Here is a 13,185-nt window from a genome sequence, read left to right as displayed (position 1 = left end):
CCTCTTTCAAGCTTATTTTTAGATTTTAAATGTTTCAATTTTACAAGAAATAATTTTGAAGGTTCATAATTGGTAGACCTCATCTTGGAAATCCCCGGGACCAGCAGCTTTCAGTGTTAACTATTTTGATTCAAATACTATTATAAAATTGTGATAACGAAATACTGCCGCAAGGAACAAAGACGACATGAAGTCTTCACTTAATTCTCATGTTTATTAGGACACGCTGTACTATGTAGATTCAGATAAATTTCTCTCTAGGGTTGAACTGACTGAGAGCATTAGAAAGTTTCTCTCCACACAGTAATTATTTTAAAAAGTGAAATAAATTTATATATTCTGTTATTATTTCATCTATCTATTACAAACTGAAGAGAGATAGTTATATATAAGACCATTCCCCTGGGACCTATTTAGCCTATAATGTGTCCTATATTGCTGAACATAATGAACAGCAAGTTATTAAAAAAATAAAGTAAGATTCCGAAACCATTCTTGCTTAAAAAAACGGAAAAGAAAAAGGAACAAATGGATGTGTTATTAAATAACAGTGACTTTCATCACTTTTCTGCTTAAAATTGCAAAAGAATTATAAGAAAAAAAATTTATTTTTATAGAAACCTCAGGAATTTAAAGGGTCTGTAAGCATAATTTCAAGTAACCTTTCATGCAAATAAGGCCATGCCAGATTCACAATGGTACACTTTATACATTCAACTCATCTAGGACGAACTTTTAAGAAAGGATCGTTTCATTTATGTTTTTTTGTCTTCCTTTTCATAACGAATTGATCGTTTTTAAAAATATGAAAATGTTAACATCCCTACACAACACACTTTTTTCCCCTCTTGATAAAGTTTGTACATATGATTTATTTATAATTTATTTTCTAATATTTTTATTTAACCAAAATAAACAAGAAAACACATGCAAGATTTTAAAATTTATCCAAAAGTTGTAATTGATTTAAGCTGCCACCAACTGATCAGATTCCGAAGCAATAATCAATTTGACTAACTTCCAGGGCACTTTGCTGCTTTATTTAAAAGTTTCCAGTCCCAGTCAGTCAAAGTATCGCCAGGGTTTATTTTGCATACTTTGGAATACATAACATCTTTATTATGGTTTTTAGCAAAGGTATTAGCCTCGTAGTGCATTATAGAATTGCATTCATATGGAGCATCAAATGTTTTACAGTCCATGCATATTTCATACTGTGCTTCCTTAGTGTCCTTAATATTGCTTGTGTCAACCCAAACATAATTGTCTCTGTCCTTTCTAGTTTGTGTATGCATCAGGCCAAAAACATGAAGAAACTCATGACGTACTACTTTCAAGTATTTAACGTTATCCCTACTGTTAGAACTACACAGTTTATGGCTCAGATTTAGAGTCTGATTTTGATTCAATGCCGCACCAGTGGTAACCCCACCAGCAACTCCAGTATCATATCTGTCATAGCAGTCCCTTCCAACCCTAAAATATGTTATATTCAAATTCTGATGCAGTAATGTTACACATTTTTTAGGGTTTCCAGTCGTAATTACGCGTAACACTTTCTTTCACTTACACAGGGGCATTACGCGTTTATTACGTTTATGAAAGAAAGTATAGTTACGCGTAATTAATGCGTAATTACGCAAAATTACATAATACGAAACAATTCCGTAATAAATAAAGTACATATTAATTCTCAGAAATAATTATAGCGGGAAAGAATGTAATAGGATATGACCACTATAACCATGTCAAACATATTTTGACGATTTTATTGACATTTTTTTCAAACAAGGAAGGTAAACTTGAGAAAGTAGGTTGAAATATTTAACAAGTCATTGAGAATTAAAAATTTATAGATTATGTATTTTTTTGATTAAAATAAATTGTTGGCCCTTTGTTAAACTTTTTTAGTTGTCGAACGTGAAAATTACATCAACATAGTATTGGCTGAAATTTCTGATTCAACTTGCGTGACATTATTTTCCTTGTGAGTTAGTTGTTTTATTTAAATTAAAAGTTAAAACTTCAAAATTTCATAGATGTAATTATTGCAAAATTTCGCAAAATTACTTTGTAGAAATTACGCGAAATTGAAGTTTCACTAATTACGCATAATTAATACAAAATTTTGCGAAATTACCTTGTAGAAATTACGCGAAATTACGCCGCAATTACGCGTAATTATAGTTTCGCTTATTACGCGTTATCATTGCGAAATTTCGCGAAATTACGTTGTAAAAATTATGCCCTAATTTTGCGAAATGGATATTTCCCTAATTACACAAAATGCTACGAAATGAAATGAAAATTATTACACGTAACTGCACGTAATTACGCGTAAGAGAATAATCTATTACGTTGGAAACCCTAACATTTTTCTACTTCAAAATTGAAGATAAAAGTGCTTGCTGTTTCAATGTATCTCTAATTTTTCCAATATACCACTTTATAATTAATATTGTTATTGACAGACATTTTAGAAATCGTCAATGGTGCTAGTTGTTAACAAGACATAAGTTGCTGCAAAAATTTAAAGATAACATTTAAAAACATCAGAACACATCAAAAAATATCAAAATGCGTAAAATTCTGTAAAAAAAAAAATTCCTGAAATTTCTGCAAGTTTCATGCAATTTTAAGCAGGAAAAAAAGATTAAAAGTTGCCATTATTTTTAAAACATAAATCTTTTAAACCGACTTTTTTCGTTAGTTAGCGATTTTCAAATTAACAGTTTTTGTCATTTGTTAACCCTATTCCTGTTGAGGGGGGTGGGGTAAATTTGTTATAATACACATCTTTATTTTTAAAATTTAAATTATTACTACTTTAACTACCTTCTATTTACCTGACATAAAGCTAATGTGAAAAATAAGGCATTTTATACATACAGGGGGTCAAGACCCCCAACGTATCCTGGTTTTCAAGTCCACCAGAAGGGATAGGGTTAACGGACTCTTCTGTTAATTTTGTTAATGAGTCTTTGCCCAGCTCTAACAACTCCTGATTTTTTGTGTATTTACGTTAAGGTTAAGTATTTCTGGTTTGTAGAGGTTGTTTCTTTAAATATTACACATGATCCTCTTTCAAGCTCTCTCATAACTTGTATGTAGGCACTCTGAAATAATATGGACTATTAGTTGCCAGTTGATATGTTTAGTTTAGTAAAATACAGGCCTCAGATTTCCTAAATATAGATGAAAATTAATTAAATCTTTAGATATGTTTCATTTAGATAACTTACTTTTGTGTGGCTATTAACTGATCTATCCATTATATATAAAACTGTTGTTTTCCCATTTACATTTCTCCAAGTAGAACCTGGACTGAACATTAAATGTAATTATATCAAAGGGACTGTAAGTAAAATTTCAAGTGACCCTCCATACAAGGATGCCAATGCCCAATTTACTACTGTACTCTTGAAATCTTAATCTGATTAAAAAAATGGAGATATTGTTGTTGGACTCGACAATTTAGTTTTGATTATTTCTCTTTTGCTTCTTATGCACATGTAAGAAATGTGCATAGTCATTCTTTCATAGAACCCAAAAATGAAAAAAAGTTTAGAAAACAAAAGCATGGAATATTTAATTCACACACTGCAATTCCTGAACTAAAACTCATTGGCTTGGGATTTTCAACATGTGATCTGTCATTATTGCAACTTTAATCCAAAAATGGTCTCCTCATTAGTTTGCTATTAACATCTATTATGCGATGTATGTATGAAACTGAAGTAGCCAAAAGCTTACAACATACGGCCAATATATAAAGATTAGAAAATAAAAGTTTGAAATCTGTCATTTGTCCAGATTTAAAAAGAACTCATTTAATGAATTTCTACTTGACGAACAGTCTCAGGTTTAAAGGGTTACGTCGTAAATCCGACATAGCCCTTTTTGTATGGAATTTCGCTTGAAATTGTGTTTACAGTTCCTTTAAATATGTGGTATCTAACAATGCTAAAGGTGAAAAACAAGTAGACCACATTTAGAAAAGCTCATATGATTTACAAACATTCGTATCGATCTAAAACTATGAAGAAAAAACGAAAAACAAAACGATATTTTTTGAAAATTACAAAACTTTTTGAAATTTACTTTGTTGTTTTGTTAACAAAGGTGGGTTGTTTTTAATTTTCCATGATTGTTAATGACTACCCTTTGTTATCAAACTTTTATAGACGGTCGAAAAACTTCAGGTCAGGGTTATTTCTCTCAATAAAAAAAAACATTTAAGACAACATTTATAAACTGATCTTTTTCGAAAAAAAAATGAAATGCCATTGAAATTGGAATTATTAGCAAAAATTTTGTCAAGAATGATCGTTTTAAGAAAAAAAACTTTTTGAATATGAGTAGTTTTTGAGATTGAATAAATAAAATAAATGAAATAAGAAACAGAAAAAACATGTAATATTACTTTGGAGATACATTGTAATCTTGCCCCCCATCTGGTTCATTTTTTATAGCATCATCATTGCTGAAATAGAGAAAATTTGTATTAGTTTATTATAAACATGTTTTCCCTTTTTTTAAAACGACTCTGATTGTTTTGTCAACAATGTCAAAGATTCTTAAACAACACATTAGTTTTAAAAACAAACATTTTATAATGTCAATAGAACTAAACTTTTAATATTTTTAAGATTCTAAAATGAAGTAAAATTGCTTTTAGAAACAATAATTTTAAAACTTTAAAATGAATAACAAATTTTGGTGGGTTTGAAAAATTAAAATTTGTTGATGATTGTTAAGATGCTTTATCAATAGAACTAAAGGTCAATTGGACTAACGTTAAATTTTACTAAAGTCAACTGATCTCAAACTGGTGTGTAGTCCATTTGAACATTATTCCATATGAACAAAATTTAACATTCAATGTCTTTGATTGAACTCAATTTTTTTACTGCAATCAAATAATTAGCCCGTTTTTTGGCCTTTGAACATTAGTTTAGTTGAACACTTTCTAGTTAGACATTTTTTCAAGGTTAAACAAGCCCTTTTCAGGAGTAATCAAAAAATGAAATTCTAGAAATTTCAGCTCTCTAGACTCTAACCTTTATAGCTTTGAGCAATGTCATACAATCAAAGATCTATAAACATTGATTTGTGGCAACTGTATAGTTAAACTCATTTATAAGAATACATTAAAAGAATCTTTAAAATGTCACACGTCTTGAATTTAAATATTAAGCAGTCTTGTATTTTTCCTAACACTCAAAGATTTCCGTTCGCAGCTTTACAGGGATATGTTTAATAATAGCATTATCAAAATTTCTGTGTTATTTCGAGAATGAAAATTTTCGAAATTCATTTTTTGAAAAGATAAATAAATAGCCCTGAAATGTGAAACATGCTAGCAAACAGTTTCATATAGTTGGGCAAGCTAATTTAAATAAAAACCCTTCATATTGTAAAAGAGGTGGAGTTAATCAAAATATTGGCCAGGGGCGTAAAAGAGCTAAATAGTGTTGGTGTGGGAGGGGGAGGAGGGATTTTTTTGTGCACCCCTTAAAATCCCCTATTTTGGAAAAAAATAGTTATTAGCTTTTATTTGTATTAAAGATCCTTATATCTTTTAAACTTGGGCTTTGCTTGCTTTGAGCAAAAGGCATATTTTTATCATTTTTTTGTCCAGAAATTAGATATGTTTGTGCGGGGCAGAATGCTAGGGTTTTATTTGTTGAATTTGTAAGTATGAAGTTTTTTTTTTAAACTAGATGGTTTACCCTTTTAAGTATTCTTGTTAATGCTGATTTTATTTCATAAATTCTTGCCACACGTCTGAAGTATCAAATAGGATACAAACATGCCTTTTGCCTATCTTATCTATACAGAGGTCAAGAGCATGTACATGATTAGACTGCAATGGACTATAATTTAATTACTCTTTAATAGTATTTCACTATCGTCCTACTCAAAATCGAAAATCTGATTTAAAAGTTGTCACTGTCAAAAATTTAATTTAATTACTCTTTAATAATATTTCAAGAATCTCTACTATCTTCCTCAATGAAAATCGATTTAAAAGTTTTCACTGTCAAAATTGAATTCAATTACTCGCTCACTGTCAAAATTTTGGTTTTGGACTGTAATATTATGTTTCTAAAATTAAAACTTGAAGTGATTCAATATGATTACACTGTCAAAACTCAATTTAATTACTCGCTCACTGTCAAAATTTTAAACTGTAATATTACGTTTCTAAAATTAAAACTTGAAGTGATTTAATATCATGTATATATAATTAAAATATTTTGTTAAGCCCTAAACCAAATGACTTAAACTGCAAAAAAATTCACGGCTTTCTTTATGCTTAGTTAAACTGAAACCGGGAACATAACTGAAAGCCAGACGGATCTAGGATCTGGTGATCTCGGATCTACACCTCACAACTGATAAATAACGGTAAAAAAGATTTCTAAAAAGCCCCGCGGAAAACTGGCAGACTGCTTTCACTCTCACTGGATTTTATATCTTTTTTTTTAACACAGAAACCAAGGGCATGCGCACGGACCTCAACGGACTGTAAAGGTTTAACCTTAATGAATCGTATCTAATCTGCATTCTCATTAACAAGATTTCAAGTTTTTAAATCATGCTCAAAATCGAAATCTGAAAAAAAACTTTTAAAATTTTTTTTATTTTTCTCCTAATCTTAAACTTGAATAACCAGCCTTTGGACGTAGTAATTTTTTAATATCACGTTTACACCTGTAAAGGTTTAACCCAATTGAATCTAATCTAGTGTATATACTTATTAATAAAATTTCAAGATTTTAAATTTTGCTCAAAATCGAAGATCTAACTCATATATTTCAATGCTTAAATTATAGATTTGATTTCACTAATAATTGCAACTATAGAAGTAAAATTTATTTTACTTTTATAATTATATTTCCTGGTTTAATTTAATAATTTTAAATACAGTTGTCCGAGGGAAATACCATTCCTTTAGATATTTCCTGGTTTAATTTAATAATTTTATATACAGTTGTCCGGGGGAAATACCATTCCTATAGATACTTCCGGGACAATGATAGAAAAGGACTTGGACATTTTCTAGAACAGGCCTCAACTAGAGCTAGGCAGGGGGAGAACGTTTTAAATCTAAAATAAACTTCCAAAAAATGTTGAAGTAACTTAGATTTCACTTTACATGATGTTTATAAATAGTTTAGGGTTACACCACCTCTAAAAAAGAAGAAAAACAAAATATAGACCCATTACTTCCCATCCCCCTCTCCCGCTTGTTATCAACTGCCCTCCCACCTTCTAAAATATAACGATCTCCTTGATGTAAAGGACCATGTATATCCAGCATCAGTTCTACATCAACTTCACACAGTTTCATATTGATCAACCCAGGTAAATATATTTTACGATACCATGATGATGCCATAATATCGAATTTCCAGGAATAACTAAAAGGGAGTGTTCCCGAATTGAATTAGGTTTTGATCAGGATTGGGTATGAGTCGTTTTTAACCTTTTAACTATATTCTCCCTATATACGCAACAGATAGAACTAATATTAATAGCGATCAAAACCGAACTTAATTCGGGATCAGCCAATTTTTCTTCCCAAATTCTAACCTAATTTTAACTTTGCAACCTGACATCGTAAATCTTTGATATTTCAAACTGTGAATTATGTTAGATCTAAAGCCGAATTTTATGAATTTAAACCCCTGTCCCTGAACCGCCAATCAAATGGTGCGCTGGCTCAAATCTCAAAGCACTGATTAAAATTTCAAGTTAAACCGTATCTTTAAACCGAGTGTCATGTTTGAACCAGGCACACTTGTTTGCAGAGTCCATTAGCGCCTAATCCAATCAGGGTTCAGTCATGTGTTTGTTGCCTTTTTGAACCAATAGCAATTGCATGACGGTAACATCAATCTTTCTATCCATCTCATCTTCCAATTAGAGATGAATCCTTAAATCGGCGCTAACACTAAATGAAAATATTTACTTCTCCTGAAACTGAAGTGCAGGTCTTTATGAAGTTTAAATTCTTTAAATTCGGTATTAAAGTTTGCATAATTAGATAAGTTTACAATACGATGTTGCAAGGATATAGGGATTAGAAAATTTGAGTTTGTGCCATAGACTAACGTTGCAACTAAATTTAACAAAAATATCTATACTTTGACTGAAGAATTTTCGTATATTGAGAATAATTGTTTTTAAGAATAACCTCATAAAAAAAACCTTGACGCATTTGGTTATTTGTGACACAAATGAACTAATCCTGATTGTTCATCTTAGCAACCTGATGGCGCAGACCTTAGATTTTTAAAACTTTGAATTCTGTTTTACAAAGTAGTCCAAAAAAAGTTTGAAACATCAGAGCTGAAAACTTTAGAATGGTGGATTTCGAGATTAATGCTTGATCCTCTCTTTTTCTTAATCTCGAGACTAACCTAATCTTGTACTTGTATCCTGAACAGTGTATAAAATTCAACCAATCAGAGTCGTGTATATGAAGCCGATAAATTTGAAATTTTCCTCTTCATTTAAGATTATATTGTAGCGACGCAAAATAACAAAGATATAAACGAGACTAACTGTATATATTTTGTCTAACTTACAACATGAGAAACTATATTGAATAAATATGTTTGGTTTGGTCTTCAGAGTTTCCGGCAATCAGCTGGTAATCCAGGGTCTCCACAGGGGTCCCCTCAGCATCGAGGTGTTGAAGAAGATGAAACACTATAACTAGGACGACTTTTGATTTCAATTTTTGATTTCTTACAAAATTTCGAACAGCTGGATACACATTACACAATACACATAAACATTGTAACAATAAGAAGCTACCACCAATTAACAGTTTCTTATGTTTATTTGTGAACTTGTAATTTGAAATTAAAACTTAAAGATATAAACGCCGACCAAATCTAGGCATCAGGAATTAAGCACATCAAATATCTAAAACACACTCTTTCCTAAGAAGCATAGCTAAATATGTTAAATAAATAAAATTCAAATATTTGGTAAAAAATGATATGACTGAAAAGAGAAAATTGTTTCAAAATTTGCTTATACTTATACCAAATAATGTTTCAACTAATAAAACCTAAAACTTTAAAAGTTAAATGGGAAAAAGTCTTGTTACTAAACTGTTTACAATGATATATGATAAAAATTAGAATTAATAATTAATATTTTTCAGTTAGTTCTGTGGATCAAAAAGAACAATGTCGATTTAAGTAAGATATTAACCCTATTTCCTTTAAAACATAGATTAATTACAATACAGAAAAGACGACATCTAGTGTTCTATCTGTATTATAATTAATCTATGCTTTAAAGGAAATAGGGTCTTTCACTCAATATAATTGTTTGTTCAGTAAAAATAAACGATAGTTTTTTAAAGTTTGTTAGAAAAAATAGTTTGTTCGGTAAAAAACAATCGTTTTCCAGATCTTTTGTAAAAATAGTTCATTCAGTAAAATGACAATATTTTTTTTCAAATTTGTTCAAACTATTTTAAATCGTTTTTTAATTTTTTTGAACCATCTTTTTGTTTATCCATAGTTCGTTTTTTTTTCTAAACGACACCCTTTTCCCCGAACAGTTTTGTTCGTTCTAAAAAAGTTTGTTTGTTCAAAACAACTATTACTATCTTTGATGTAAATTTAATATAATATAATATATCACTAAACATTTAATATTCAGGTATACCTGAAATTATATCAGCAGACCAATCCAGTTTTTTCAATACCAGGTGACTTTTAAATAATACAAAGATTCCAGGGTGCTTCGCGCCCCTCTTTCAAGCTTATTTTTAGATTTTAAATGTTTCAATTTTACAAGAAATAATTTTGAAGGTTCATAATTGGTAGACCTCATCTTGGAAATCCCCGGGACCAGCAGCTTTCAGTGTTAACTATTTTAATTCAAATACTATTATAAAATTGTGATAACGAAATACTGCCGCAAGGAACAAAGACGACATGAAGTCTTCACTTAATTCTCATGTTTATTAGGACACGCTGTACTATGTAGATTCAGATAAATTTCTCTCTAGGGTTGAACTGAATGAGAGCATTAGAAAGTTTCTCTCCACACAGTAATTATTTTAAAAGTGAAATAAATTTATAAATTCTGTTAATATTTCATTTATCTATTACAAGCAGAAGAGAGATAGTTATATATAAGACCATTCCCCTGGGACCTAAAATAAAGTCATACTGTAGTGTGTTCTATATTGATGTACATAATAAACAGCAAGCTATTGAAAAATAAAGTGAGATTCTGAAACCATTCTTGCTTTAAAAAACAGAAAAGTAAAAGTAACGAATGGATGTGTTATAAAATAACGGTGACTTTTATTACTTTTCTGCTTAAAATTGCAAAAGACTTAACCCTATTCCCGCTGGGGGGGGGGTCATTTGACCCCCCCCTGTAGTTTTTTTTACATAACTCAAAAATTGTTGGTGTTATGCTGTTGAAATTTTCTGACTTTTCTTACATACCCAAAGCCCTCCCTTTAGGCCTAAAATCAAATTTTGAATTTTGTTCACACAGCGTTTGATATATTTTAAAACCTGGATTTAAGATAAAGAATTAAATAAATTATTCTGATAAGGAGAGCAAAGGTATAGTATAAACAATTATTAGGAATTTGTTAAACTTTAAATTTTTGGAAACATTTTCCAAAGTCCAGAAATCCCTCAAAACAAAACAAGTTATTTTCCCTTCATACTTATACATCAAGTATTGTTGTAATTTCGTCTTACTATCCATTGTTTTCTGGATATCACTATATTTTACAGATTTAAAAATACAGAAATCCCTTAAACCCAAACAAGTTATTTTCCCTTTATACTTGCAAGTTGAATTTACACAACAAACGTCAGTTAATGCATATTTGCGCAGTTTACACGTTTCTAGAAATATCTTCCATTACACCTAGTTTGGATGCTTTCAGTTTCTTTTATTTAAATTCAATCACATGTTTATTTATAATTTAACAATCTTTAAACTTTTAGAGTTGTCCTTTTATTCTTTTTTTGTTTAAAACGTATTTTTCGACTAAAAAGAATACAAAAGAAAAAGCAAGAAAAAATATGTTTAAAAGGTTATAACTGTGATCTAAAGTCATAGTTTCCTGGGATAAGGACCGAATTATTAAATTCGTGTGGTTGAAATTGAGATCGTTAACTAACGGTAACTTTTAAAAATCATGGAAAATATCGTTAAACAAAAATTATGTTTTTATTAACAGTTGTAACAAACTGTCAACTAATAGCTTTAAAGGCGGGGCGGGTGAATCCTAAAAAAATGTAAGATAGCCTTTAATTAATAGAACTTCTTCTCAAATACTTTATTGAACAGCAAAACAAACAAAAATTATAAATTTCTAAAATTTATAAAGTGGCTTGGTCACCCTATATATTTTCAGATAAGATAACGAACTAGATGATTAAATATTCAATGAAAGAAAAACGAGAGATAAAACTTTTAAGAAATCAGCAAAAATTTGGGATAAGGGCATAAATTCATAAAGCTAAAATGCATAAGTGCTTATCGCGCTACTCTGGATCAAGTATTAATCTCTTAGTTTTCAGCAAAAATAACAGGGATTAGCTAGCTTGGATTTAGCAAGTTTGAGTTCTTGAATGTTTTAATAAACTTGGGTACGGGATTCATTACGGATGATGATCTTGTAGATGTACATGAAGTACTTGATGATGATCTTGTAGATGTACATGAAGTACTTGATGCAGGATTTCCCCATGTCTAACCTCTTTTTATCACTGAGATGTAGAATGTTGGAGGCTTTATCTTCTCTGTATTGAGTTTAATTCCCAAGCTAGAAATGAAATGAAATGTTATTCCGTTGTTTAGAAAACCTTGAACTATTGGGGATTACAGAAACCAATGTAGGTAAAACAAACAAGACACAAAATTCTTAATTTCTCCATTTAAATGAAAAAAGATAAAAATTAAGTTTGTTTGATATGACTGTTCTTTTTAAGGTATGGCAACTTTGGCTAATGTACTATTTGGGTTGCCGAAACTCAAAAACTTGCCAATGGTTAGTACAATATTTTAATATTTTGTTTTTAAAATTTTTTTATATCCAGCTTTCAATTAAAAAAATTTGAACTCTATAAAATTGATTACTCCGTTCAAACTTAAGTTTTCTATTTCTTAAATGAGGTTGCAAAGAAATAGGATTAAAATCATTGGTGTTTTAAGACGAGAGATAAGTTCCTTCATAGATTAATAGCAATACAGATATAACACCAGATGTCGTCTTTTCAAGATTTAGGGGGGTTTCGTTCACAATAACCCTGAGGCAGAAGCCCAAAGGAATTGTGTGTATTCTCTCTCTCTCTTGTCATTCAACGAGGCATGCGCATAACTCCTGAATAGGTATCTGCCTCAGGGTTATTGTGAACGAAAAGCCCCTAGATGTTTTTAAATGGCTGAAAGTAATATATATAAATTGTTATTTTTTTAGTTTTTCTATGTGATGTTTTGGAGTTTGTTGAGATGGAAGATACTCAGGTTTGGAGGAGGGGGATCCCAGTCCTAGATTGAAAATTCAGGTCTTTTGTGTTTTTTTTTGTTGTAATTTTTATCAGAACTGAGCAAAGACTATCCTACCATAAATCTAGAAAAACGAAAATATCTTCCAAAATATTAATTTAAAAAAAAGGATTTAAAAGTACAGTTTTAATAAAAAAAAAAGAAAATATATTTGACAATTATAGATCAGATAAACATATTTTAATCTTAAAATTACGCTTTTAATCCCTTTAATTTTAAAACTTCCATTGTTCTACTCTCAGGAGTTTTGTTGTTCCGAGATCTACCATTTTCACTCAAGAAAACAAATGACTCGAGTTTCCAAGATGTTTCCTTATATAAGGTTAGTTGTCCAGTAAAATAAGAAATAACAAGAATTAAATTCAATGAAAATTGTCTTCGCTCTATACTTTTATAACTAACATCGCTTTGCGAAAAAAAAGATACGCAAAACTTTCATGCCATTTAAAGCAGAAGAAAAGAATAAAATTTGTTCTTTTTGTTCAAGCAGGGCTAGTAGTTAGCGATTTTCAAAAACGTTAGTTCGTTAATGGAACTTTGCCTAACCCTAGTCTTCCTATTCTATAAGTTTTATTTCAGAGAAGTAAGTTTCTTCTACGATGGTGAGGAACT

At 30.1% G+C, this 13,185-nt stretch overlaps 2 protein-coding genes and 2 long non-coding RNA genes across 5 annotated transcripts; 2 read left to right on the top strand and 2 right to left on the bottom strand.

The window, feature by feature from the left end:
* Positions 1 to 985: 985 nt before the first annotated feature.
* LOC111717326 (astacin) lies at positions 986 to 4,531 on the bottom strand. Its single transcript, XM_023492823.1, has 4 exons — positions 4,424 to 4,531; positions 3,243 to 3,324; positions 3,022 to 3,116; positions 986 to 1,476 (listed from the first exon to the last, which is right to left on the bottom strand). Exons 2-4 carry the CDS (start codon positions 3,270 to 3,272, stop codon positions 1,014 to 1,016), a joined length of 588 nt encoding a protein of 195 aa, XP_023348591.1. The 5' UTR covers positions 3,273 to 3,324; positions 4,424 to 4,531; the 3' UTR covers positions 986 to 1,013.
* A 4,649-nt stretch (positions 4,532 to 9,180) lies between these two features.
* LOC111717325 (uncharacterized) lies at positions 9,181 to 10,036 on the top strand. The gene is made up of 3 exons (XR_002768755.1): positions 9,181 to 9,221; positions 9,691 to 9,739; positions 9,843 to 10,036. It is a non-coding gene; the product is annotated as an uncharacterized LOC111717325 (long non-coding RNA).
* A 1,387-nt stretch (positions 10,037 to 11,423) lies between these two features.
* LOC111717323 (uncharacterized) lies at positions 11,424 to 11,812 on the bottom strand (the record flags this gene model as incomplete). Its single annotated transcript, XM_023492822.1, is given in 1 exon segment — positions 11,424 to 11,812. A coding segment is annotated over 1 exon segment (171 nt), but the record flags the coding sequence as incomplete, so codon positions are not given.
* On the top strand, positions 11,788 to 13,168 carry LOC111717324 (uncharacterized). 2 transcript variants are annotated; one of them, XR_002768754.1, is made up of 5 exons: positions 11,788 to 11,900; positions 11,997 to 12,055; positions 12,485 to 12,572; positions 12,816 to 12,895; positions 13,153 to 13,168. It is a non-coding gene; the product is annotated as an uncharacterized LOC111717324 (long non-coding RNA). The 2 variants fall into 2 exon arrangements; XR_002768753.1 differs by having other exon boundaries at positions 11,788 to 11,904.
* The last annotated feature ends 17 nt before the right edge of the window (positions 13,169 to 13,185 follow it).

This window comes from Eurytemora carolleeae, unplaced genomic scaffold (genome assembly GCF_000591075.1).
Source record: "Eurytemora carolleeae unplaced genomic scaffold, Eaff_2.0 scaffold2517, whole genome shotgun sequence".
NCBI classification, from domain to species: domain Eukaryota; kingdom Metazoa; phylum Arthropoda; class Copepoda; order Calanoida; family Temoridae; genus Eurytemora; species Eurytemora carolleeae.
The sequence above is the reverse complement of the archived record's forward strand: the minus strand, read 5'-3'. Positions and strand labels throughout refer to the sequence as shown.